We start from the raw sequence: 22,268 nt of genomic DNA, 5'->3' as shown, positions 1-22,268 counted from the left end.
CAGGGGCACAAGAGGTTCAGGGCTTTGTTCTGGAGTCAGGCAGGCCTGGGTTCAAATCCTCACTTCCCACCTGCTAGGACGTCACACCAACTCTGTCTACTGCTTTGTCTGTAAAATGAAATACTAGCTCCTAACGCAAAGGGCAGGTGAGAAGGTGAAATTGTGCACACAGAACACTAAACACAGAGGTCAGCATTGTGGCACAGCAGATTAAGCTGCTACCTACGACTCCGGCATCCCACACAGGAGCCACTTTATGTCTCGGCTGCTCCGCTTCCCATCCAGTTCCCTGCTAATGCACCTGGAAAACAACAGGTGCTAGCCCAAGTGCTCGGGCCCCTGCAGCCCCATGGGAGAGCCAGATGGAGTTCCTGGCTCCTGGCTTCAGCCTGGCCCAGCCCTGACTGTTGTGGCCATTTGGGGAGTGAAATCAGTGGATGGAAGATCTCAATCTCTCTCTCTCTCTCTCTCTCTCTCTCTCTCTCTGGCTCTTCCTCTTCCTGTAACTCTGCCTCTCAACACTGAACCCAGTACTGAGTAAGCATCTGATAGGCGCAGTTGAAGAAGAACTCCGGGGCATTCTCTCTGGAGTCCTTTCACCCTGGGTTGCACTCTGAGCAGCACACTGCACGGAAGCTTCGACATCCACAGTTGCCCCAAACATGGACAGAGGCCACCTTCTGGCAGCCGGCACAGCAGAGCAGAAAGCAGGGAGGGGAGAGGCCCAGGGAGCTAAAGTCAAGGATTTGCAGGGGTGGAGCTTACGGCAGAGGAAGTCCTGGGGACCAGTGAGGTTCCACCAATGTGATCCCCCCAGGGCAGCATTTCCCAGCACCCAGTACCCCCGGCATTTCCACAGGTATCAGGTCCCTGCACTGAGCTCCCTGCCCCCTTAAAAAGGTCCCATGGTCACATAAATAAGGGAAAGCCTTGGTGCAGAAGTCAGACAGGTTTCTCACTGCAGGACTTCTCAGTGCCTTTTTACATGGACATGGCCTGGGAAGGCCCAAGACAGGGCTGTGCTGCACAGAGCCTGCTGCACCCATCCAGCGGCTCTCGTGGATCTGGGCCATGGACACATCAGAGTGGATGGCGCTCCCCAGTGTGAGCGGGTCTCGTCCCCACTGCACAAGACCCTTCCAAAAGGAAAAGCCTTCCTCAAGAGAGACTCCTCCCTGCCCAAAACCCTTCGGGCAGAGACGTCAGCTTCTCCTGTCTCTGGACTCAAATCGCCCAGCTCCCAAGCTGCCCCCCGTACAACCATCCTTTCCTAAATGCAAAACTACTTATACGCTGTAATGGAGAGCGACCAAAACCTCTGAATAAGAACGGTCCTCAGGTGAGACGCATTCCCCAGGAAGGTTCCCGGGCCCGTCCAACCCGCCGCAGGCTGCAGCCCGGCATGGAGGCCCCTTCCCCCTGCTCCGGCTTGCTCGCCAAACCTTGTTCTGGGTTTTCCAATTTCTTATTCAAAACTTCTAGAATCTCTACCTTTGCCTGAACAGGGTCTCTAGAACTTCTCCCAGTAGGCAAATGCTAGGGGGCAGCAGTGTAAGGAAAGGGGGAGGAGGAGCCCCACCCCCACCCCCAGGCTGACCCTCCAGAGCAGCTGATGGGCCAGGAGCAGGAGGGGCCACTGAGTACCCTTCTTGCTTCTGCCCCCAGCCAGACTCTCGCAAGCTCTGGCTCAGTGGGCCCTCCCAGCCAAAGCAGGGTGGGTTCGGCTGGGGAATTTGCAGGTTTTGCTGGAAAGATGACAAAGTCACAGGCGTCTTGCTGGGCCATTCCTTATTCTGCAAGGAGCAGGACTGAGCCTGACCCGCAGCTGTCGCAATTGCCCAGGTTCCCCTGGGTCCCTCCATGGGCTCCCACCGAGTGTGCTGCACGATGCCGGGACAGATGGCCAGGAGCAGCGGGCTGTGACTGTGGAGCCAGGAGACCAGTTGTGACCGGTGCTGTCCCCTCCCACGTGGTCACCTTGGGCCGTCTTCCCAGGCCCCAGGGATGCTGTTTTTGGAGCTTCTCGTGGGATCTGCCTTCAGAGCCCCAGGAGCTAAGAAAGAGTCACACCCTCCCTTTCTTTGTGATTCTAGACCGCTCTGCTCAGCTCTGTCACCCAGTGAGTTCCCTGCACTTGCTTCGCAATGACCTTGGCTGCCTCGGAAATTAGACGCACGCCCAAAGGAAGAGGCTTCGCCACCAGTGAGCACTTTCGAAACAGTGGACAGAGTGCTCCTACCTGTCTCTGCTGGGCCAGGCCAAAGCCTGGAACTCCACCCGGGGCTCCTAGGTGGGTGGCAGGGACCCGCGTGCCCGAGACTCCACCTGCAGCCTCCCAGCGCGTGCATTAACTGGAAGCTGGAATCAGGAGCGGAGCTGGGGCTTGAAGCCTCTGGTACTCTGATGTCTGATGCTGGTGTCTCAACGCTGAGCCAAGCACCCAGCCCGAGGTGAGTCCATTTCTAAGCACCAAGCATCCATGTTCATCAAAGACCCTCTCTTAATTCCCAGCGTGTTTTATCCAAATGTTTCTATTTGGGAGCCACTCTAAAGCCAGCCTTCTTTATTTAAAATACAGAGCTGGGATGAAAGCCGAGATTCCTAGGGCCAACAGGGCACCTGGCACTCTGCTATTGGCTGTGGGAAGCAAGTGTCAGGGTGCAGGCTGGCTGGCCCCGGGGGTGTGGCCTGCAAGGGGGGAGTGCAGTGAACAGTGCCTAGGTCCCTCCCAGGGCATCCACGGGCCCCACAGGCAGCCTCTGCAGGTGCCTTTCTCACTTTGACCTTGAAGGAGAAGGCCCTGCCAAAAGAATAGCAATGAGAAATGCCACCAGACGCAGCCCTCTTTGATGCGTCCCGACCTGGGGAATCGGTGGCAGAAAATGCACAGAAAAGCCAGATGGTGTTTTCCAGGGTCATGGTCCACCATGGTGAGAAGCCTAGGGCCCCTTTCATGTCCTCTCCCACGTCAGTCCGTGCCAGGGCTGCCGATGTAGGAGAACAAGAGGCCGCGGAGACACAAGATTAATGGCTTCCCAGGCAGGTGCACCACCGCCCACTCTCGGCCCGTCACCATCCTCCAGCGGCTCCCTGGGCCTGGCTCTGTGAGGCGTGAAGTATAGGAAGAAGGCATTGGAGAAGCCGACCCTTGCCAGCTAGGTAGCACCCGGCAGGCACCGCGAGAGCCCTGCCTTGCAGCATAGCCCCGGGCCGGCTCTCACTGCCACAAGCAGAGGCACCGGCTGGGTAAGAACAGGGAGGTGGAGGGCCGGACCTCGTTTCTGGACAATATCTGTCCCGAGCACTGGCTTCCAAGTTTGTCTAAAGATTCCTGAGATGTTGGTGGTTTTCTAAGGAGGGTTTATGAGTTCACTGCTTGTGTGCATAGCCTGGCCGCCTTACCATATAAATTAAATTGTTTTCAGTGGGGCTGGCGCTGTGGTGGGTAAAGCCACTGCATGCGACGCTGACATCCCATTAGGGCACCAGTTCATGTCATACCAGCTTCACCTCCCATCCAGCTTCCTGCTAATGGCCTGGAAAAGCAGCGGAGGATGGCCCAAGTCCCTGGGCACCTGCCACCCATGTGGGAGACCTGGAAGAAGCTCCTGGCTCCTGGTTCCAGCCTGGCTCAGCCCTGGCCATTGCAGCCAGTTGAGGAGGGAACCAGCAGATGGAAGATCTCTCTCTGCCTCTCCCTCTCTCTCTGTAACTCTGCATTTCAAATACATAAATACATGTTTTTTAAAGCCCACTTGCATTCTAGTATGTGTACTCACATATAGTCAGAAAGAAAAAGTGGAAAGCCACAATCTCCCTCACCCCCACACCAAGATCCTTAAGCCCAGTCCCCGCAGGTAACTCAAACGGCGGTTTTTGGTGTTTCCTTCCAGAAGTTTCCAGTGCCAGGCAATGAAGCTGCAACTATAAGTGGGATTGTACTACGCATCCTGTTTAGTCACCTGATTGCCAATTTATACCCAGCGCTGTGCTTTCTGTGCCCGCACAAGGGCCTCCGAGGGTCTCTCTCACACCAAAACGTTCCCCGTGGCCCTATGTCCTCCCTCATCTTGCTACCTCTTGGTCTTGGTGAGTTGGAAAAACTCAAGATAAACTCACAGCTCAGGAACACTTGAAAAGGGACATACATTTTCCTCTCTTATTGGACACCCCGCAGCCCCGTAAGGGAAGGAAGTCCACTCCCATTTTGCAGGTGAAGCCAACGTGGAACGAGCAGTCAGGTGAGTGGCCCAAGGCTGTGCTGCTGCTGGCCCAAGGTCACGGTGCCAGCTGAAGTCTCGCCTGTCTGATGTCAAAGGGCCCACCCTCTCCACCACACCCCGCAGGGGCTGCCCATTCCTGGATCTGAGTTGGCACAGCCTCCTTCCTCCACGGGGCCCTTCTACAGCCTCCTGGCCCAGCCAGCACCGTTTGCATGCGCGGTAGTATTGCCAGAGCCTAGCCTGACCTCAGACCAGGGACAGCCAGCTGGGTCCCGCCCCTGCACTCGGGCTGAAGGAGCCGGATGTTGCCAGGAAGCACCCAGAGGCTTGGCAGCCAGCGATGCATCCCTGGTTCTGTGCCAGCCGCAGGGCGAGGCACCAGGGAGGCCAGGGGAGGCAGACAGAGCATGTAGCCTCGATGCCCACACTCAAACCTCCTGGTCATCTCACATGCATCTGGAGGGCACTGATGTCCCCGACTGACAGTTCCTTATTAGGTACGCACCCAGGTCACTGCGAGAGAGGATTGTGAGGCCCGGGCCTGCCTGGGGAACAGGTGCAAAGGAGCTGGGGAGGAGGTGGCCTTGCCCAGAAACACGAGTGCATCTTTGCTCCTGCTGGCTTCCACCTAATACAAGTCTTTGCCATCTTTTCATCCTAAAGCAGAGCTGTTTGTGCCAGTCTGTCCTGCCCTCCTCGAACCTTCTGCCTGGCTCCCACATCTCCTTGCCTCGCATGGCCTGGGGTGGCCAGGATATGAGACACTGGCACGGTGTGTCCGTGTTCTGTACCTCCCAGCCCCAAGACTCGTCACTGCAAGGTCAGCGGGGCCCTTCCGGAAGCTGGGGACTGTCACTTCTATACAGGAAGGTGGGGAACGCAAGGCACAGCACTGGGGAGGGGCCAGAGACTGGGGCCTGGGCTGAGAACTGTAGCTGTGGTCCTCACCGGCTCAGGGCCTCCGTTTGCCTGTCTGTAAAATGGAGCCAATGAGCTCTTCTCAGACTCCCTGCAGCCCCCACATTCTGCCTTCTCCTTCTGGGAAGCAGGAAGTGCACACGCTGGCCATGCGGGGGCGCTCCTCATGCTGTCTCGTCGCTGTGTGAACGTTGCATAGGGTACACAGCACAAACCAAGATGGCTATGGTGCTGCCGGGCGGTACAATCTTGGGGATCACTGCTGTATACACAGTCCCTCTGCATCACTACGTGGCACATGCCTGTATTCCAGAAAACGCCTCTGTGGCCAAAAACGTGCAGCTTTTCAGATTGATACATTTCACAGAGCCCTCCCCCATCGCCACCTGTCACTCATCAGCACGCAAAGTACCCAGCACAGAATAAAGACCCAGGTGGTTCGGGGCATGGAGGGGCGTCTTGTGCTCAAGGCTGATGGCCAGGACCACATACAGGGGCGCCCCTGGAGCCACACTGGGGCACCTCCCTGGGCGATGGCAACCTGGTTATTGAGGGGTGTCTGTCCCCAGCAGGGTCACCCAGGTTCCCAGCTATCTTCCATGTCAGTCCCCACCGGGTCTCATCAACGGCTGCCCTGATGGGCAGGCACGGAGCCTGGTGAGTTCAGGTTCACAGGAAGACAAACCACAAATGCAAACCCAGGCCTTAGCAGACAGCGCTGATGGCACCGCACAGAAAGCAGCCCCATGCGCCGACAGAGGCCCTCCAAGGCCTGAGTGCAGACCTCCACCCCCGTTTGGGGTGGCTGACCCACTGAACAGGAGAGGGAGCATGCGCTCCTCCTCCTCTCCCTTCTTGGCACCGGGAGGCGATTCTCTGCACAGCACGATGGCACCAACATGGGCGCTTCTGGGGACACTGGTCTGAGCCCTGCACAGCTCTCCCGGGATGAGGGCACGATGGGGGTGTGATGGCAGCCTTTGCAGTCACAGGCCGTTCTCAGGGGCTGTGCACCCACTTCCTGAGTCCAGAGTGGGCCGAGGGGTGCAGCTGGAGACCACCCCGATGTGCTGGGGAGATGTCAGGGACGTTGGCCTGGAAACTCAGGGACTGTGCAGAAACTGGTGGGTTTCCCCAGCCCGCAGGGTTCTAAGCCATCTCAGGCACACCGGTGTGGATTTGCGTCCTGGGCCGGCATATGACTCCCTTGTGTCACTCCGCACCCGACGCTGTGCAGTGGGCGGGGCTCCCTCCTCCGGCGTCACGGCCGAGATGGAAGAAACCCACACACCGCAGCTGCCCTCTCCTGGCGCCCCTCGGGCTGCCACGCTCCAGCTCGCCCCAAATCCAACTGTAGAAGGCCCCGGGAGCCCAGGTGCCACGTGCCACCCTCCCCAAGATGCGCTCCGCCTGCCGGGGCTGTCGGCTCACCGACACCACACTCACACGCCAGCCGGCACCGGGAGTCAGAACCAGGGACCCTGCCCAGCTCTTCTCCACGAGCCCCTGACACCTGCAGCAGCAGGGGCAGGGCTCGGATGCCCTCCCGGCTCCATGCCTGCTGAGAGCTGTGCGACCCACGTGGGACGGCAGCCACAGGGTTGGTGCCCTGCAGAAAGAACCACAGTTAAGGGATTTGCTCCCAGCAATTGAGTTGGAACCCGGGGTTCCTCAGTCCCCTCCAGGCCTTCGACCCCTCTTCCGTATTATGTATGCCTTGCTGTGCATTAGAAAAACTAGGTTCAGCCCTCCTGGACCCCTCCTTCCACCAGGCACTCTTGGGCAGTGGACAACCTGCACAACTGTGCAAGCGGCCCACCAGCAGTCCAGCCCCAACTACAATGTCCGCCAAAGCGTATCCTCCACACTTACTGAGGGCTCCTCCAGCACCCACCGTGCAGTGCAGAAGCACAGGGGAGGCAGTCCCAGGTGGGCCTTGAGGGCGTGTAGAGGGACACGTTCCATGGCGTGCTGGGAAGAACTGAATCCCCAAGGTTCCTCCACCTTGTCAGGGGCATTTGTGGAGAGAGCAGGTGTTCCGAGATCAACAACAGACCCAGGCCGTGAGATGCACGCCCGGGGCCGATGTGGCCGCCGCCAGGTGTCTGTGGGCTCGTGGTTCCTCTGCCACTGGAAGGGGCCTGCCCCTGGGCAGGGCTGGCTGTGCCAGAGTCACTGAGTTCTGCAGCTCTGAGCCTGGAGCAGTTTCTAGGTGGTTTCAGGTGCAAATCCGCCCTCCAGGGGCCAGGGCCGGCTGGGAGCACCGGGGCATTTGGGGATGTCCAGAAGAGCCTGCAGCCCCTCTGGCCCCCTCCAGGGCTTCTGCCGTCCTGGCAGCTGCAAACCAGGCCCTCTCAACTAGCCCAGAGACTCCTGTACTGCACAGCCAAGGGGAACCGCGGCTCACGCTGCTCCTGGCATGCACTCCTACGATGCAGCAATGGGCGGGGTCGCACCCTCAACTCCCAAGGCCACGGAGCCCTGGCTTCTGTGGGCCACGCCACTCAGCATTTCCACGGAGGACAGCTGCCTCCTTGTGGGGCCTGGGGGCCCCTGCTGCGGCACATGGCAGCCCGGCTGCTCTTGGCATCAGCCCTGACTGCACCTGTGCCTGCCTTCCCTGCTCTGTCGTGTGGGTGCGCTGTGACCTCATCCTCACAGTGCCTGGGGACACAGCACTCCTGCGCACCAGGAGAACTCATGTTTTCTGCTTCCTGTCCTCGCTGCTCAAGTTCACCCCGTGGGCAGGACCCAGCAGGGAAAAGAATTTCTCCTTATACCCTAGACAGAAAACCTTCCCTCCCCTATCCCGGAAGTCACCTGTTTCAGTAGAATTTGAAGGACTGCCCAGAGCAGGTGAGAAGAAATGCTGAAAGGAGCCACTGTTTATTGAACACTTACTGTGTGCCAGCCTCGGCCCTGAGTACTTCCTGCTGATCAAGCTCTGACCTGTGCCACCGAGGATGAGTGCAGATGAGGACCAAGTCACGTATCCAGGGACCCAGAGCTGGGATGTGACTGCACCGGGCACAGAGGCGATGGCTGGGGTAAATGTTTAATAACTGCCTGGGGGGAGGGAGACTGGAGGGTGGCATGTGCTCCCGCCCACGGTGTACACACCTGCCTGGCACAGCCGGTTTCTAAAGACCCACGTGATGTCACTGACGGCAGAGCCGGGAAGAGGGACGGGAGCCAGTGCTGTGCGTTTCCAGCCCAGACGCACAAGGCGCAAGCGCACCGTGAGAGCACCAAGCAAAGGACCAGGGAGTGATGGGTTTCCAGTGTTCATGGCCTTTGTTTTTAACATAGGTACTTAATTATAGGTTTATATATTTTATTGTATTATTTATTTAGAAGGTGCAGGGTGGGGTTGAGAGAGAGAGAGCAAGGGAGGGCGCTCCCACCTACTGATTTACTTCTCAATGTCTGCCATCGGGGGAAAGAGCCAGGCCCAGTCGGGAACCAGGAGCTTCCGCCTGGGCTCCCGCGTGAGCGGCGCAGGCTCCAGCACCTGGGCCATCCCTGCTGCCTCCCAGGAAGCACGTCAGTGGGAAGCCGGGGTCGGGAGCCCGGCCAGGGCACAGCCCAAGCCACGTGTTAGTTGCTGTGCCCAACGCCCACCCCAGGATTTACTTTTCAATGAGGGTTGTGTTCATCAGATCCCAAAGCAACCGAGCACGAGCGGTCTCCCCGAGCTGGCTCCTGGCTGAGCTGGCTGCAGCGCCCCACTGGGGCGTGGGTTCAGCCTCCGTCCAGTCTGAGGCCCGAGATTTCCCTCTTCACCATGGCCCCACACTGCTTCCTGGAAGGCGCGGATGCCCCCCTGGCCAGCCAGCTCCAGCCCCACGTCTCACCAAGGGCGACAGATGCTGGAGAGCTGGTGCTTTCCCAACGGCTTCTTCCTCCCCCTCTTGCCTCTTGGGGTTCCTCTTTCCCCACTTCCAAGCTCCCTCCATGAGATCAACCAGCACGCATTAAGCACCACTCTGTGCCCTTCTAGGTCCTGGGGACAGAGATGGCGCTTGGGCCCTGGGGGTTCAGGATCTCGAGGGAAGAGAGAAGCATAAACTCAACCCCAACAGACAGCAGCTGCGTCAGGGGCACCGGCCAGGGGGCAGCTGCAAGGTGAGAGATTCAGTGCCCCTGGGAGAGGCCGGGGATGGCTTCACACAGACGGGCTACCTGAGCAGGCTTTCGGGGGGCGGGGGGGTGCAAGAAGTTCACCAGGCAGAGCAGCGTGGGGAGACGCGGTAGAGAAAGGAATGGATTTGAGGTGTGTATTTAGGTAAATGTTTTCCAGGTGGAGAAGAGGACTGGACAAAAAAGAGAGAACGGAAAATGGACGTCCCATCTCAGCTGGGGTCTCTGCATTAGGGCTGAGAGAGTCGAGGAAGATAGAGGAGAACCAGGTTTGGAGCACGAGGCTGCACTTGGCTTTGCTCCTGCAGGAATCCAAGTTGGACTCCAGAGAGGGTGCAGCCTTGGCGGTGGTCAAAGAATGGGTGATGGGAGAATGACAGAAAGCCAGAGGGCACGAAATGGGAGAAAATGAAGGATCAGCTTCAAAACACAGAGTCGGGCACGGAGGGGGCCAAGCCATCAGGGGCTTTCTGGAGGTTGGCTGTGAGCCCTTGGAAGACGATGCCAGGGAGAGCGAAAGCCCCTTGCGACAGCCTTCCCCTGTGTCCGTGACCAGGATGGGCTGTGGGGAGGGGCCCGACTTGTGGCTGCAATTCCCCCACCTTGTCCTCTAGGACCACGGCATGGAGCGCAGTGCTCTGCTTCCGCCTCCACCTCTAACTTTACGCATGGAGGGCAGCAGGAAGGGGGCTCTGAAGGCTGTGGTGAGAAAGCTGGAGTGTCGGTGCACAGCCACGCTGCCCCTGTGCAAACGCTAGCTTTGTCAGCCATGTGACCTTGGGCAAATGACTTAACACACGGTGCCTTAGTTCCGTCATCTGCGGAATGGGGTGGTAATGGTGCTACTTCTGAGGGTTGTTGTGAGGGACCGAGGGGTTAATACATAGAATATTCTGGGGACACAAGTCTGGCACATAGTATGTGCTCAGTAAACAGTAGTTGCTGCAACTGTTACTACTGCAGTCATCCTCCTCTGGCCTGACAGCTCTGCCCCCTGCCAAGACTTTCCCTCCATCAAGTCCTTCAATGATCTCCAAAGAATTAGGTGGCTTTGAACCTCAGGACCAGGCTCTGAACATGACACAAGTTGTGTTGCTGCCCCACACTCAGCAGCTGCAGGCTCTCCTTCAAGGAAATGAGGCCTGAGCTGTCTCCAGCCTGTGTGGAGATCAGGCGAGCCACAGGGGCGGCGAGTGTGAGGTGTGCACAGGGTGCACACACGTGTGTTGGAGGGGGAGGCACAGCACACTAGGAGGCAGCTGCAGGGGATAAGAGCAAGGAGCATGGCGCAGAGAGGTGCTGGCTGAAGTCAGAGCTGCTCTCTTTTGCAGCCAGAGTCCTGAGCTCCATCTCCCAAAGGTTCACCCCCTGGGATCCTCCCACCGTGGGCAGGCTCTTCAGCAGGACTGTCACCTAGGGGTGCAGTGCCAGTGAGGGCCTGTAGGGGGCTCTAGAGCTCTTCCATTCCCCATACCCTGGGCTGTGAGGGTAACACACTTGAAACAGTGGTGCTTTCGCCAGGGCTGTGTGACTACACAGCTCCAGCAGGTGAGGGGTGGGGGGAAGCAGGGGTTCCCTCGTACCCTGTTGGCGAGACCCAGTTCACCCGCACCTCCGATTGTTTCAGGCATGGGTCCCTGGTCTTGTCTGCTCCACCGCACAATGCTGGTTTGGGCGGTTCTCCCCACAGCCTCCAAAGGTCGGCCTCCTGACCTCGCACGAGGAGGTGGACAGCTGCCAACTGCCCAAGGCTCAGGCTCTCGCCGTCCAGCCCTCCTAGCTGTGCAGCCCTCCTAGCTGCTCGTGGGGGAAATTCTGCTTAGAGACAGGTGTGCGAAGCCAGGATCTTCCCTAAGGAGAATCCAGTAGCCCTGGTGCTGCCTTAAGAGACCTCATTCACACGTCAAGCGCGACTTTGTCAGTTATGTGGTGGAGGGAAGTCACCTGAACCCGCCGACTTCCCAGGACGGGGCCGGCTAACAAGCTACAACGGGCAAAAAGTTAAAAGGTGCGCTCTTAAAACCCAGTTTGGAAAAACTAAACACAGGTCTCCTGGTTTTGTCAAAAGCAGCAAAGAATTTGTGAAATGTGTTTCTTCACCAGACCAAGTTAAGAAAAACAGCCCTGGGTAGAATTGCCAGATGTAGCCAATATGGTGTGGAGTTTATCTACTCACATCCCAGGGAAACCATTCCTCATGTGTGTAAAGTGAGCAGCTAACCGGTACCTCGTATTTTATCAGCCAGCTCGACCCGCAAGTCCGAGACTACAAGGATTCAGCGAAGCATGCTTCAACGGAGCAGCCCCACCCAAAAGGGTACCGCCTTCTCTAATCTCCTCGTGCCACACATGGAAACCCAGGCCCCACTCATGCATTAAAATGAAGCAAATGCTTCAAGACCCCAGTCTCAGGGAGGCCTTCCGTGGTGAGGTTATGTCCAAGGAGTCCAAAAGCAAACTTGCGAACGTGAACACTAAACATTACACTTGATCTTAGTCAAAAGGCCGAGAAGCGATGTGAACACTAAGCATTAGATGCACACCTACTAAGTGTCTGGCACTTCACCCACTAAGCGCCTGGCACATCACCTACTATGTGCCTGGCACGTCTTCCCCATGACTCTGTTGAGTCTTTGTGACAATCCTGGTAGGAGTGACGACTGAAAACAGCTATCTTCTGGGAAAAAAAAAACTTACATTGCAAAGGTTTGTCCATTTCAGGTCCCAGAAAGGAAGGAGGTGGGAAACTGAGGCAGCCGCCATCCTCTGGCAAACAGCTTTGCTTACCGTGCAGTGCCAGCTCTGTCACTGCCGGACCGTATGCCGCCGGCACAGGACAGGCAAGTATATGGCATGGTGGGGGAGAGGCAGGGGCAGCCGGAACGGCCGTGGGCACGGTGGGCTCAGAACCGAGGCGGACGCGTCACACCTCCGCATAACAAACCACTCATCTGCCAGGGATAATGCCCGAGCCATCCCGGACACCGGTAACAATGACACGCAGATTCCAAATGTTCTCTGTAAGGGAGGAAAAAAAAAAAAAAAAAAGACCCACTCTTCTTCCTAATCCTTCTTAAACTCCACAAGACTGATTGGTTTTTATTATTCATGAATTAATTTTTTACTCAGCGTCCCACAAGGGAATTGAAGCTATAAAATTTCTCACCGATTTGCAAGAAAAAGCGGATCTCCACCTCCGCAGCCCAGCCAAACTCTTGCTGGCGTTCCTCGGCCGTGAAATGCTTTGTTTGTTAAATCAGTTAATAATCAATTAATAATCCAAAGCTTTGGGGTTTGTTTTTGTATTTTTTTTTTCTTTTCTCTTTTTGGAAAACAAAATTGAAGAAGAGCATGAGTAAAAATATTTAGGTGGGAAGCAAATACAGCCAGCCAGGAGGACCCCGGGATATTCGGAGAATTGGAGCTGCCTCCTATTTCTAAGCTAGACAGGGAAAAAAGAAAGAACAAAATAAAGGCATCGGCGGCTTTAAAAGTAGTGCGGGGACGGCGAGCGCCGGCTGCAGATGACAGGGGTCGAGTGCGGGCATCGGCGCGAGGAGTCGCAGGTGCGGTCGCGGGACACGGCCAGGGGCAGCCCCCTGGCGGCCTCTCTCTGATCGCTGCCTCCCGGGCGCCCGCCGAGGTCCCCAGGAACAGGGCCGCGCGCGCGGCGCGGGGTGGAGAGGTGACTTTGCTCGGCGCTTCGCGCGGCCCTTTCCCCATTCGCTGCGCCAAGTCGCAACCCTCGTCCTCTGCGCGCCTTTGCGGGCGGTGGGGAGGGGACCGAGAGGCGGGAGCCGGCGGGAGCGTTCCGGGGGCGGGGGTGGGGCGACCCTCTACTCTTGTTGAGGGACCGCGCGGCCTTCGCTGTTGGGGAGCCCAGACCTGAAGCCTGTTCGCGTGGGCGTCAGCACGAGGATGCTTATGTCTGGGGGCGAGACCCGGCCCGCGTGCCCCGGGTACCCGGCGCGCGGTGGCCCTGAGAAGGGCCGTGCGCTTCGCGGGAAGGGACGGGGGCCAGCCGCGCCCGCAGCCCTGCTACTGTCGCCTTAGAACCGCCACTGCGCCGCGGCCGCTTCTGCAAATGCAAGGGTCCTTCCGCTCCCGCTGTTAGCGCCACTGTTCAGGTAGACACGGTCCCCACGCCCAGGACACAAATGACGAGGCGCCGGGCTGAGGGGAAGAGGGACAGCGCAGTGCTGGCTGGACCGACCCAGAAGGACGGCACTAACAAAAACTTCCCCAGGCTCCCAGCCCAGGCAGCCAGGTGAAGGCGAGAGGCAGACTGGGGGCTGAGTTCGTCCTGATGCTGTCAGCCCACACCTCCAGCCTCCTCACCTGGCGCTCAGCTAGCAGACGGCCAGCCTGGACCTGCCAGTGGTGGCGGGAGCAGCGGTCATCCTCTGAGAGCAGGCCAGCTATGCTGGGTGCAGGACTGATGGCAGGTTGGGGGTAGGGTGCCCAGTGACAGGCATTTAGCTTTGGGACTTGACCCAGCTAACTGTGCCCAGCGCCTTGAGAGGGCAGAAATACCCACCCACGCATGCACATCGGGACACATGCTCAGACCCCCACTACACAGACACACACGCAGACACTGCTGCACACACGCACATGGACATAGACTGAGACAGACCACCACACGCACACACAGACTGCCCACCACACAGGTGCACACTCAGACCCCTATAGCACACACACGCATGGACACACAGGCATACCCCCACTACACCCACAGAGCCCCCCACCCTGCACACACTCACACACACAAATGCACAGACATCCACCACACACAAACACTTGCATGCACCCTGAGAACCCTGCCTCACATACGGACACACACTCTGGGTCGAGTCCCCACTGCACACACACACACACAGATGCACACTGAGACCCCACTCCACCCTCCTGCCTCAGAAACATGAAATCAAGGAGAAAAAACAGGACAAGGACAAGCAATGGCGAGTTGGAAAGAAAACAGAGAGGAAAAACCAGCAAAGACAAAGGAAAGGCTAAGCGGCCTCGAGGGCCCCCCCCCCCCCCGCCCCATGCAAGCCCCCGTCCTGTCGGCCTCCCAGGCCCACAGCATCGCGAGTGACCATGTTTCCTGTTCTCTGCCCTTCTGAATCCCGACACGCAGGAAGCGCCAGGAACGCTCAAAGACCCCTTTCCGGCTGCCTTGTGCAAAGCACACACCAGGTGAAAATACCGCGCACCACAAAGCTAAGCAAATACAATAAAAAATTTAAAATGAATTAATAAAAAGAATCAAACAACAGAAACTAACTTATGAAGTCAAGCAATGAAAAATAGAAGAGCTGAGTGGGAATAACCTTGAGCGGCTGGGGTTCTGAAACCCGTGGCTTCCTGCATGGGAAAAGGCTCCACCGCACTTGGGCACGTCATCCGGGGCCTGTGTTCAACGCAGCTCTAGTAAACACCCGTGGTCAGCCCGGGGGGGACCCTGATACAGTTTTAAATGAAAATTGATCACGTTTGAAGCCAGAAGATAAGGACGAAACCTCGTCAGAGTTGTTTAACTGCCTTTTGACCTCTGAATGAAATGACATTGAGAAATAAAATAACATTTTCCAGAAAATCATTCCCAGCCAAGGTCCCATCCTGGGGACACTGATGGCGATACCGAATAGAAGATTTTAAAGTCCTAAGGAACAAAGGAGAGCAATCAGAAAGAGAGAAGAGAAGGAATGGTGGCGGGGAGGAGGGACTTCTTTAAGACCAAAATACACATAGGTTAAAAAGCACAGAAAAATGAAAAAAAAAAAGTGCACCTTTAACTTCCAGGAAAACTTCTGTGTTAGGTTAAATTTGAACTCCAGTTGAGACAATGCTGAATTGAAGGCATTCAGCTGAAAATGTAGTCCCCACCCTGTCCAATTCCAGAGGGAAAGTCCCATGGGCAGGTGCACCAGCATGATTTCCCTTGATTTAAGAAAAACTGCAGCCTGTCGTGGCTATTTCCAGGGAAAGAAGGGTGAGTCGGGAACCTGGAGCCAACAAGGCCCAAACGTCCCTTCCAGCGCGGCCACCTGCCGCCCCAGAGAATGACGGGACGCAGTCTGCCCAGGCCCAGCCAGGCCATAACGCTGCAGAGCAACTGAGACCCCGTGAGCTGCGGGGACACCCCCTTCACACCACAGACAGAGGACCCTCAGGATGCTGCACCCCTTCTAGAATGTTCTACAGCCTGACCTCAGCCCAGGCCAGGGGTGTAGAAAGCAGCAGGGCCTGTGTTTAAATAGCAGAGCCCCTGGCCCATTGCCACCCCAGAACACACTGACTCCGGGACACACACAGCCTCCATGGTGAAAGCCCCTGAGGAATGGACACTCGCTTAGCTGTTTCCAGTTCAGAAATGGCTTTTACAGCACTGTGTAAGGGCTGGGTGCTCCCTTAAGCTACTACTTATAGATGAAGGTCCCATGAAGCTCCGCTCTGATTGTAGTCCTGGTCAGTACAGAGAGGCACCCTGGACAGGCAGGTGCAAGTTCACGCTCGGGGCAATGGGAAGCCCACACAACTCCTGCCCCCCCACCATCTCTGAAGAGGACCACCCACAGCTGCCCAGCTCTGCAGAACGCCCACTCTGAGCCCAGGAGCCAGAGACGAGCGGCCCATTGAGACGAGCCCTAGGAGCACTCCGAGGAAGTCCCAGTGAGTCACCTTTGGAGCCCTGCTTTCTCCCGCTCAACCCAGCATGCTTCTGGGTAGCTGGGGAAGATGCCCCATGCAGCCTGCCACCCAGGGTCACCAGCCTAGTGCCCTGAAGAAGGAACCCCCGTTACCAACCTCTCTCCATCACGGCCCGTCAATGACCTCCAAGGAAGGAGTCGGGTCTCAGCACAGGGCTGCCACAATCAGTGGCCGCCCCAGCAGCAGGAGCAGGCTGGGCCTGTGAGGGTTAAACTGTTGGGCCAGTATCATAGGGGTCACCGTGATGTGCAGAGAAGTTGAGCATCCCAGTCCCCCATGGCTGGTCTGCTAATTACATTTGCAATTATAAACGCCACAACCTCCCTGCACGGGGACGAGGCCACACCAGTGGATGGGCCACCAGGGTGTAATCCCACCCCAGGCTACCCAGGGCCACACCAGGGCCGGCCAAAGCCCCTGAGCGGCCACCCTCCGGGGAACGGCCACATCTAAGTCCACTCCCCAGAGGTGTAGGCTGCTGGGACGGAGCTGTGGGAGAGTCGCTGGAGACCGTCTCCATCAAGGGCCACCAGCACATACTTGCTCTAAAGCTGGTGGATTCAGCCACAGAAGCCAGCAAAAGGCCTCAAGGGTAAACAGGCAAGATCTTGGGGAAGCTGCGGGTTTACTCTCAACCCAGGCCCTTCAGGGCTTCACCCAGCACTCTGCAGACCCTGCACATGCACCTGACCATGGAGGACACGGACACGGGAGGGTGGGCGCTCCAGCTGAGCTGGGGGCCTCCGCGGTAGCACTTGGCCAGGAGCCTAGACAGGAGCATGGGGGTGCCGGCTAAGCCTGGGCAGAGCTCCCCGCCGGTCAGGAGCAGCGTTCCAGGGTCTTTCTGGGGAGAGGGTGGATAGACACCGCCCATGGCCGTGACCGTGGGAGGACGCTGGAACAGGGGTGCTCAGGGCATGGCTCTGCTTCGCAGCCTGGACGGCAGGTGCTCCAAAGGCAACTTTTTGGAACTCCATGGAAAATGGAGCTTAAAAATAATTTTAGTACAAAAAGTCTTCAACTCCTTTCACCCTCTTTTCATCATTTGCATTTTCCGCGACCCCTGGGGACTCCTTTCCTGTGCTCTCTTCCTTTTGCATTTGGAAGCACGAAGACGTTACATTTTGAAGAAATCACTTCAAGAACCTGGGCAGACCCGTTCCAGAGAGGGGTGCAGCGGCATCGGGTCAGAAGCCCCCACTGCTATCTTGCTTGGTTTTTCTGTCTTCCAAATCCTCTTCTCCTGTTGCCTGCCCCCGGCACACGCCGTCACGGTGTCTCTCTCTGTCCCTTTGCCTGCTGGAGTCACACAGATCTTTGCTTAAAAGAAACAAGGCACCTTGCAGTGAGCCAGGGGAGCTGCCAAACCTCCCCAGGGGGTTTTGGTAATCCCAAAAGACCATAGGGCAACACGACGAGTGGCCAGGAGGGTGAATCAGCTGCACAACCCGTTATAAAGGCCCACAGGGCTAGCCTTGGGGACCCTCGGGGAAGGCAGCATGTGACAGGAAGCCATCACTGCCACCTCCCTCCCAGTGCTTCCCCCCAAAGTCCCCTCTGTCCCTCCTCGCTTGGGCTAAATGGAATATTTATTGATTACTCCAAATCAATAGAATGAAAAGGTTCCTGTTTAGTGGGCCAGGTTGCTTCTTTGTTGGTGGTGGGTTTTTTTTTTTTTTTTTTTTTAAGGAAAAAGATCTTTTTTCCCCATATTTCCTAATTATTGGTGAACAAGAAGATTGGTTCTGACACGGAAGGAGTTGGGGGAAGAATAAGTACCAAGAGGAAATTTCCAGTGATGTCAGGATCTCACTGGGCTGGAAAAGGGCTTCGCAGGTTGGGCCCCTCCAACCTGACCTGAGGTTTCCTCCCAGCTCAGAATGCACCCCTCCCTCCCCACGGCCCCCTGCCATGCCCCGTCCTCTTCCCAGGCAGCCCTGGCCTCCACAAGGGTGGTAGACACATCAAGGCTTCTGTACTGGAGCCCCCTCCCTCGGAAATCCAAGACTAATGTCCTTACTCTGATTTATTTTTAAATGTACCATTAAAAATTAATTTCCCCCTTTGTTTTTCTCCGGGTCACTGATTCTGAATTGCCATGTGGCATTTTTCCTACGTGTGAACCCACATATTTTACCTCTAGGACAGTTTGTTCTTTGTTTCTTTAACAACAGCAAAGTGGTCATCAGACGGTGCTAAGACAGCCCCCCTACACCCACACACCCACGCACACATACCTCTCCACTCCAACCGTGCTCTCCGGGTGTTGTGTGCCCGTCTCCAGCTGATCCTGTCACACACACGTTTGTACACAGGCACACACAGGCGAGCACCCTCACTCCCACTCCGGCTGATTATATATGTACATAAAATATTGATTGCAAGGGTAATAGAGTCACCTACAGGATTGGCCACAGGAACAAAATGAAGGAGAAAGGTAGCAAGGTACGGATGCACGTGTGCGTGTGTTCGTATCTCACCTGGGAAAGTGAGAACGACACCAAAGCGTTAAAAAGGGTTCTCTGTGTGTTAGCAGGTGCAGCAGGGGATGGCAGGAGCGGGGGTTGGGGGATGGAGGATTCTTTCTCTCTGAACTCTGGTCCCTGTGCCCTTGGGCTTTCTCTAGTCCAGGAATGTCAACTAATCCACACAGGTAAAAACTGCGTAGAGAGCACAGAAACCCATCCCCACGTACGTCCCCCAAGGAACATCAGCACCACCATCAGTGGAGTCGTCTTGTTGTCCTTCCAACAAATCAAAGAATGTGGCCCTCTGTTCTGTTACTTTGCTACCGGTGGCTCTAAACGACCTGCCGTGGAGCCCTGGGGCAGAAGTCAGAATGCTGCCTCCCCCAGACACCAGCCTCTGACCTCCCAAGCAGGGCTGCGTGTCTGAGCCATCACACACACACACCCTGGCTGAAGGGCACTCATCTGTATAGGGGGCCAGCTCCCAGTCTGGAGCAGTGAGCAGTGGCATCTCCCGGGGACGCTGGGTTCTTCAATGGAGACAGCAGGTGCATTTTTTTGGCTTTTCCTGTGCCCCATGGGGGGTGGGAAGCTAATTCTTTGCAAAGAAACTAGGCAGGTTGGGAAACTCAAAACCTCTCTCAAGCTTCATTTATGATTCACACTCCGAACCTACCCCAGACACCTGGGACTCCAGTCCCCTTTTGCCACCTCCCTAATTTTCCCTCTGCCTATTTCTCTCCTTAAACTTAAGACAGGGTTACTGCCAACTCCAGAAATTGCCTGGCTGCCAACCCCCTCCCTCCCTGCTCCCATTCCTGCTCAACGTCATCAAGACCGCACTTCCCCCACACGAATTTTCAAATTTATCAACTATGACTTGAGCCCGGGATGGACACATAATAGATATTTCAAGCTCAACTAAAGAAGTCGCCTCTGCAGAAAGGGAGCCTAAATAATTTAAATATCCAATATTTGCAAACCTGGGTAATTTCACGGGAAGAAATGCCCCCACGTGCAGCCACCACATCCACAATCTCAGCCTCCCTCCCGTAAGGTGTCTGCGGGGTCTCCCACTCCCTCCAGGAAGGACCAGAGGGAGGCACGACCCCCGCTCAGCCCCCGGTTCCCCCAGCCCCTAGACAGGGACCCGTGTCACCCGCCGGGAGCTTGAGGAGCCCCCTTGCGAGCTGAGGGAAAGCGAAATGCGTTCTAAGTCAGGAGGACCCTCTTCTACCAGCACATAGTCTTCTCCAGGACGCTCGGTCTAAATTCTGGCGGCAACTAAAGGACTCTCTGAAACCAGACCCTAAAGGTCAACGTGAGGCCGGGACAGCAGGAGGGTCGCCGCTGTCCACCGCGAGATGCCCCGGGGGTGGGCTGTGGGCGCCCGGGACTGCGCAGGTCTCAGAAGCCCACCTCACCCGGGATCACCGCTTTTGGAAACGTAATCGCGGTTCTTGGGGTACAAAAAAAAAGACAGGGTAGCGGAGCTAGCGAAATGCTGACTTCGATAGTTTAGTTTGCATCGGAAAAAGAAAAAGAAAAGACAGCAAAGTTACGCAGGAGAGCTGCCCGCGAGAACCAGAGTTTCCGTTTTATGAATGTGATTTTTTTTTTTTTTTCTGAAGCCTTCCAAGGGACCAGTCGGCGCGCGCACGCGCTCAGACGCCAGGACCCTCGCCCAGGAGGGTGGAACGCGCAGAGCTTTCGGGAAGACCCAGGCAGGTGGCGGGGCAGGAGGGGCTGTGGCCGCGCTGGCCCTAGGAGCGAAACCGCGGGAGCCGAGGCAGGGCGCGTGGGGCCGAGCTCCGCTTCGCCCTTCTGTGCGCAGCCCCGGGGCTGGGGAGCCGCGGTCCCCGGGAGTCGCGTCCGCCCGCGTCCACGCCGCTCTCACACCCACGGCTTCTGGCGCAACCGCAGCAAAGCCCCAGGGTGCCCGGCGGTGTCAGCCCGTGCAGCTCCCTCCAAATCCCGAACTAACTTTGCCTCCGACGCAGCGCCCAGCCGGGCGCTCTCATCCCTGGCAGGCTGCGGGGCTCCCGGCGCAGAGCGTGCGCAACCCAGCGCGCCCAGGGCCCGGCCGCCCGCACCCCGGGGCCCTTGGCGCTGCTCAGGTACCCTCGGGGTGCCTCCCCCGGGACCGCCGAGTGAGCGCCGGCCGCCGGCAGGTTCCGAGCCACCGAGCGCGTTCAAGGTCTCGTCGGTCGCCGGGGTGCTTCTTGCACCCCGAGATGGAGAAGACAAACCCGCAGCGCCCGCGAAGAGGCTTTCTTGGACCGGACGGGGCATCCTTGCGGCCACATGCCTGTACCTGTACCCGCTTCCACCTCTCCCGCTCCTTTCCCCGGACACTCAAATATTTTCTCACTGATCCCAGAGTGCAGAGGGAGGAAGAACGCGCTACTCTAGCCTTCCAGTGAGGGTTGGGCGAGGCGGGGTCCTGGGAAAGTTGGCGTCGGGTTTAAGCCAGAGAAGGAAACTGAGGAAGTGTGCGGCTCTCCCCTCCGCTACGACCCGCAAGTGTCCCCCGAGGTTCCTGGCACTTCAGGAACGTGTGGGAGAGGAACTGCGACACCCGGGACAGGGACGGACGGACCGACAGCCCGAGGAGCGGGGCACCTACTGGTTGTGGTAGCCGAGGGGGTCCGGGATGCAGAGCTCCGACACGTCCATCAGTCCCGTTCTAGCATTCCCAGTCGGTGGAGAAAGGCGGCGGGGAAATCACGCGGAAGAGCGAGTGAAGGGCACCGGCGAGGTGCGAGTCCAGGCAGGGGCCCGGGGAGCCGGAGCCGGCGGCCGCGCGGAGGAGAGGCGGGCGGAGAGCAGTGCGCGCACGGCCCCGCGCTCCCACCATCCGCGCGCGCCGAGCCAGCGGGCAGAGGGGATGAGAAGCCGGGGACGAGACCGGGGCGCCCGGGACTTGGAGCCCACGAACCCTACTGTAGCTTTAAGGCTGGGAGACTGATGTATGGTTTGGCTCCTATTGGCTATCTCTCAGGGGCTGGACTTAAAGTGACAGAATCGAGCTGGGGTGGGGGGAGGGGGGCGAGCCCGAGCGACTTCAATGGAATACAAGTCTCCAGCGTGCGAGGAGTAGGCACCGGGCTTTAGAGTCACAAGGCCTGCTCTGTCCTCCTGCTCTCAGAGAGAGAGAGAGAGAGAGAGAGATGTCCAAGGTGGCACTGGGGGCCAGGGGAGATCTGCTGCTCCCAGACCACCCCCCACCCCACCCCATCTCCTGCCCTCCAACAAAGTGCTTCTTTACAAAAGCAGATCTGGCAAATTCACCTCTCATCCAACCTTTGGAATGGGTTTGTTTTCCAAATTAAAAATGAGCTGCACTTCTCCACCCTGGCGCCAAGGAGAGGAGACCCTGGCCTCAGATAGTCACGGCTGCAAGCCCTGTGGTGAGTGCAAACAAGCCAGGCCTGCAGGAGAGGCCCAGGGAGACAGCAGCAAGGACAGAGCTCCCCTTCCCAGCTCCTGACACCTGGGCCAGTCCCTTCTGCACCGTTAGATGCTCGCTGGGCCTTTGCCACGTGCTCTCCGGGTGTATCCTCATGTTCGCAGGCCCGCCTCGTGGATGCACCCAGGTCACAGACACAAGCTAATAAATCCTCAACTGCTTAGGAGAATGCAACTGTGGCTAAAACACCCAGCTTCCCTGCCACATCCACTCTCTGACACACACCTGAGCCCCCCTGTGCTGCTCCCTCCACGACCTGGACCGTGATGAGCTGATGAGCAGCAGCAAAGCCACAAGTTGTAAGTCAAGCCTCAGCCTCCGTCTGGGGCTTTTCAT

The 22,268-nt window shown here is 57.5% G+C and overlaps 1 protein-coding gene across 2 annotated transcripts in view; it reads right to left on the bottom strand.

Annotated features, from left to right (window-relative positions):
• ESRRB (estrogen related receptor beta) overlaps positions 1 to 22,268 on the bottom strand; it is a 166,523-nt gene that overhangs the window by 81,738 nt on the left and 62,517 nt on the right. The window contains exon 1 of one of the 2 annotated variants that reach the window (XM_002719576.5): positions 21,090 to 21,284. The exons of the other annotated variant lie outside the window; for it this stretch is intronic. Coding sequence (XP_002719622.1) covers positions 21,090 to 21,139 — 50 coding nt within the window. The 5' untranslated portion in view covers positions 21,140 to 21,284. Of the gene's footprint in view, positions 1 to 21,089; positions 21,285 to 22,268 lie in introns of those variants that run through there. 2 annotated transcript variants of the gene reach the window in all.

The sequence above is a fragment of the Oryctolagus cuniculus genome, chromosome 20 (genome assembly GCF_964237555.1).
Source record: "Oryctolagus cuniculus chromosome 20, mOryCun1.1, whole genome shotgun sequence".
Lineage (NCBI taxonomy): Eukaryota > Metazoa > Chordata > Mammalia > Lagomorpha > Leporidae > Oryctolagus > Oryctolagus cuniculus.
The sequence above is the reverse complement of the archived record's forward strand: the minus strand, read 5'-3'. Positions and strand labels throughout refer to the sequence as shown.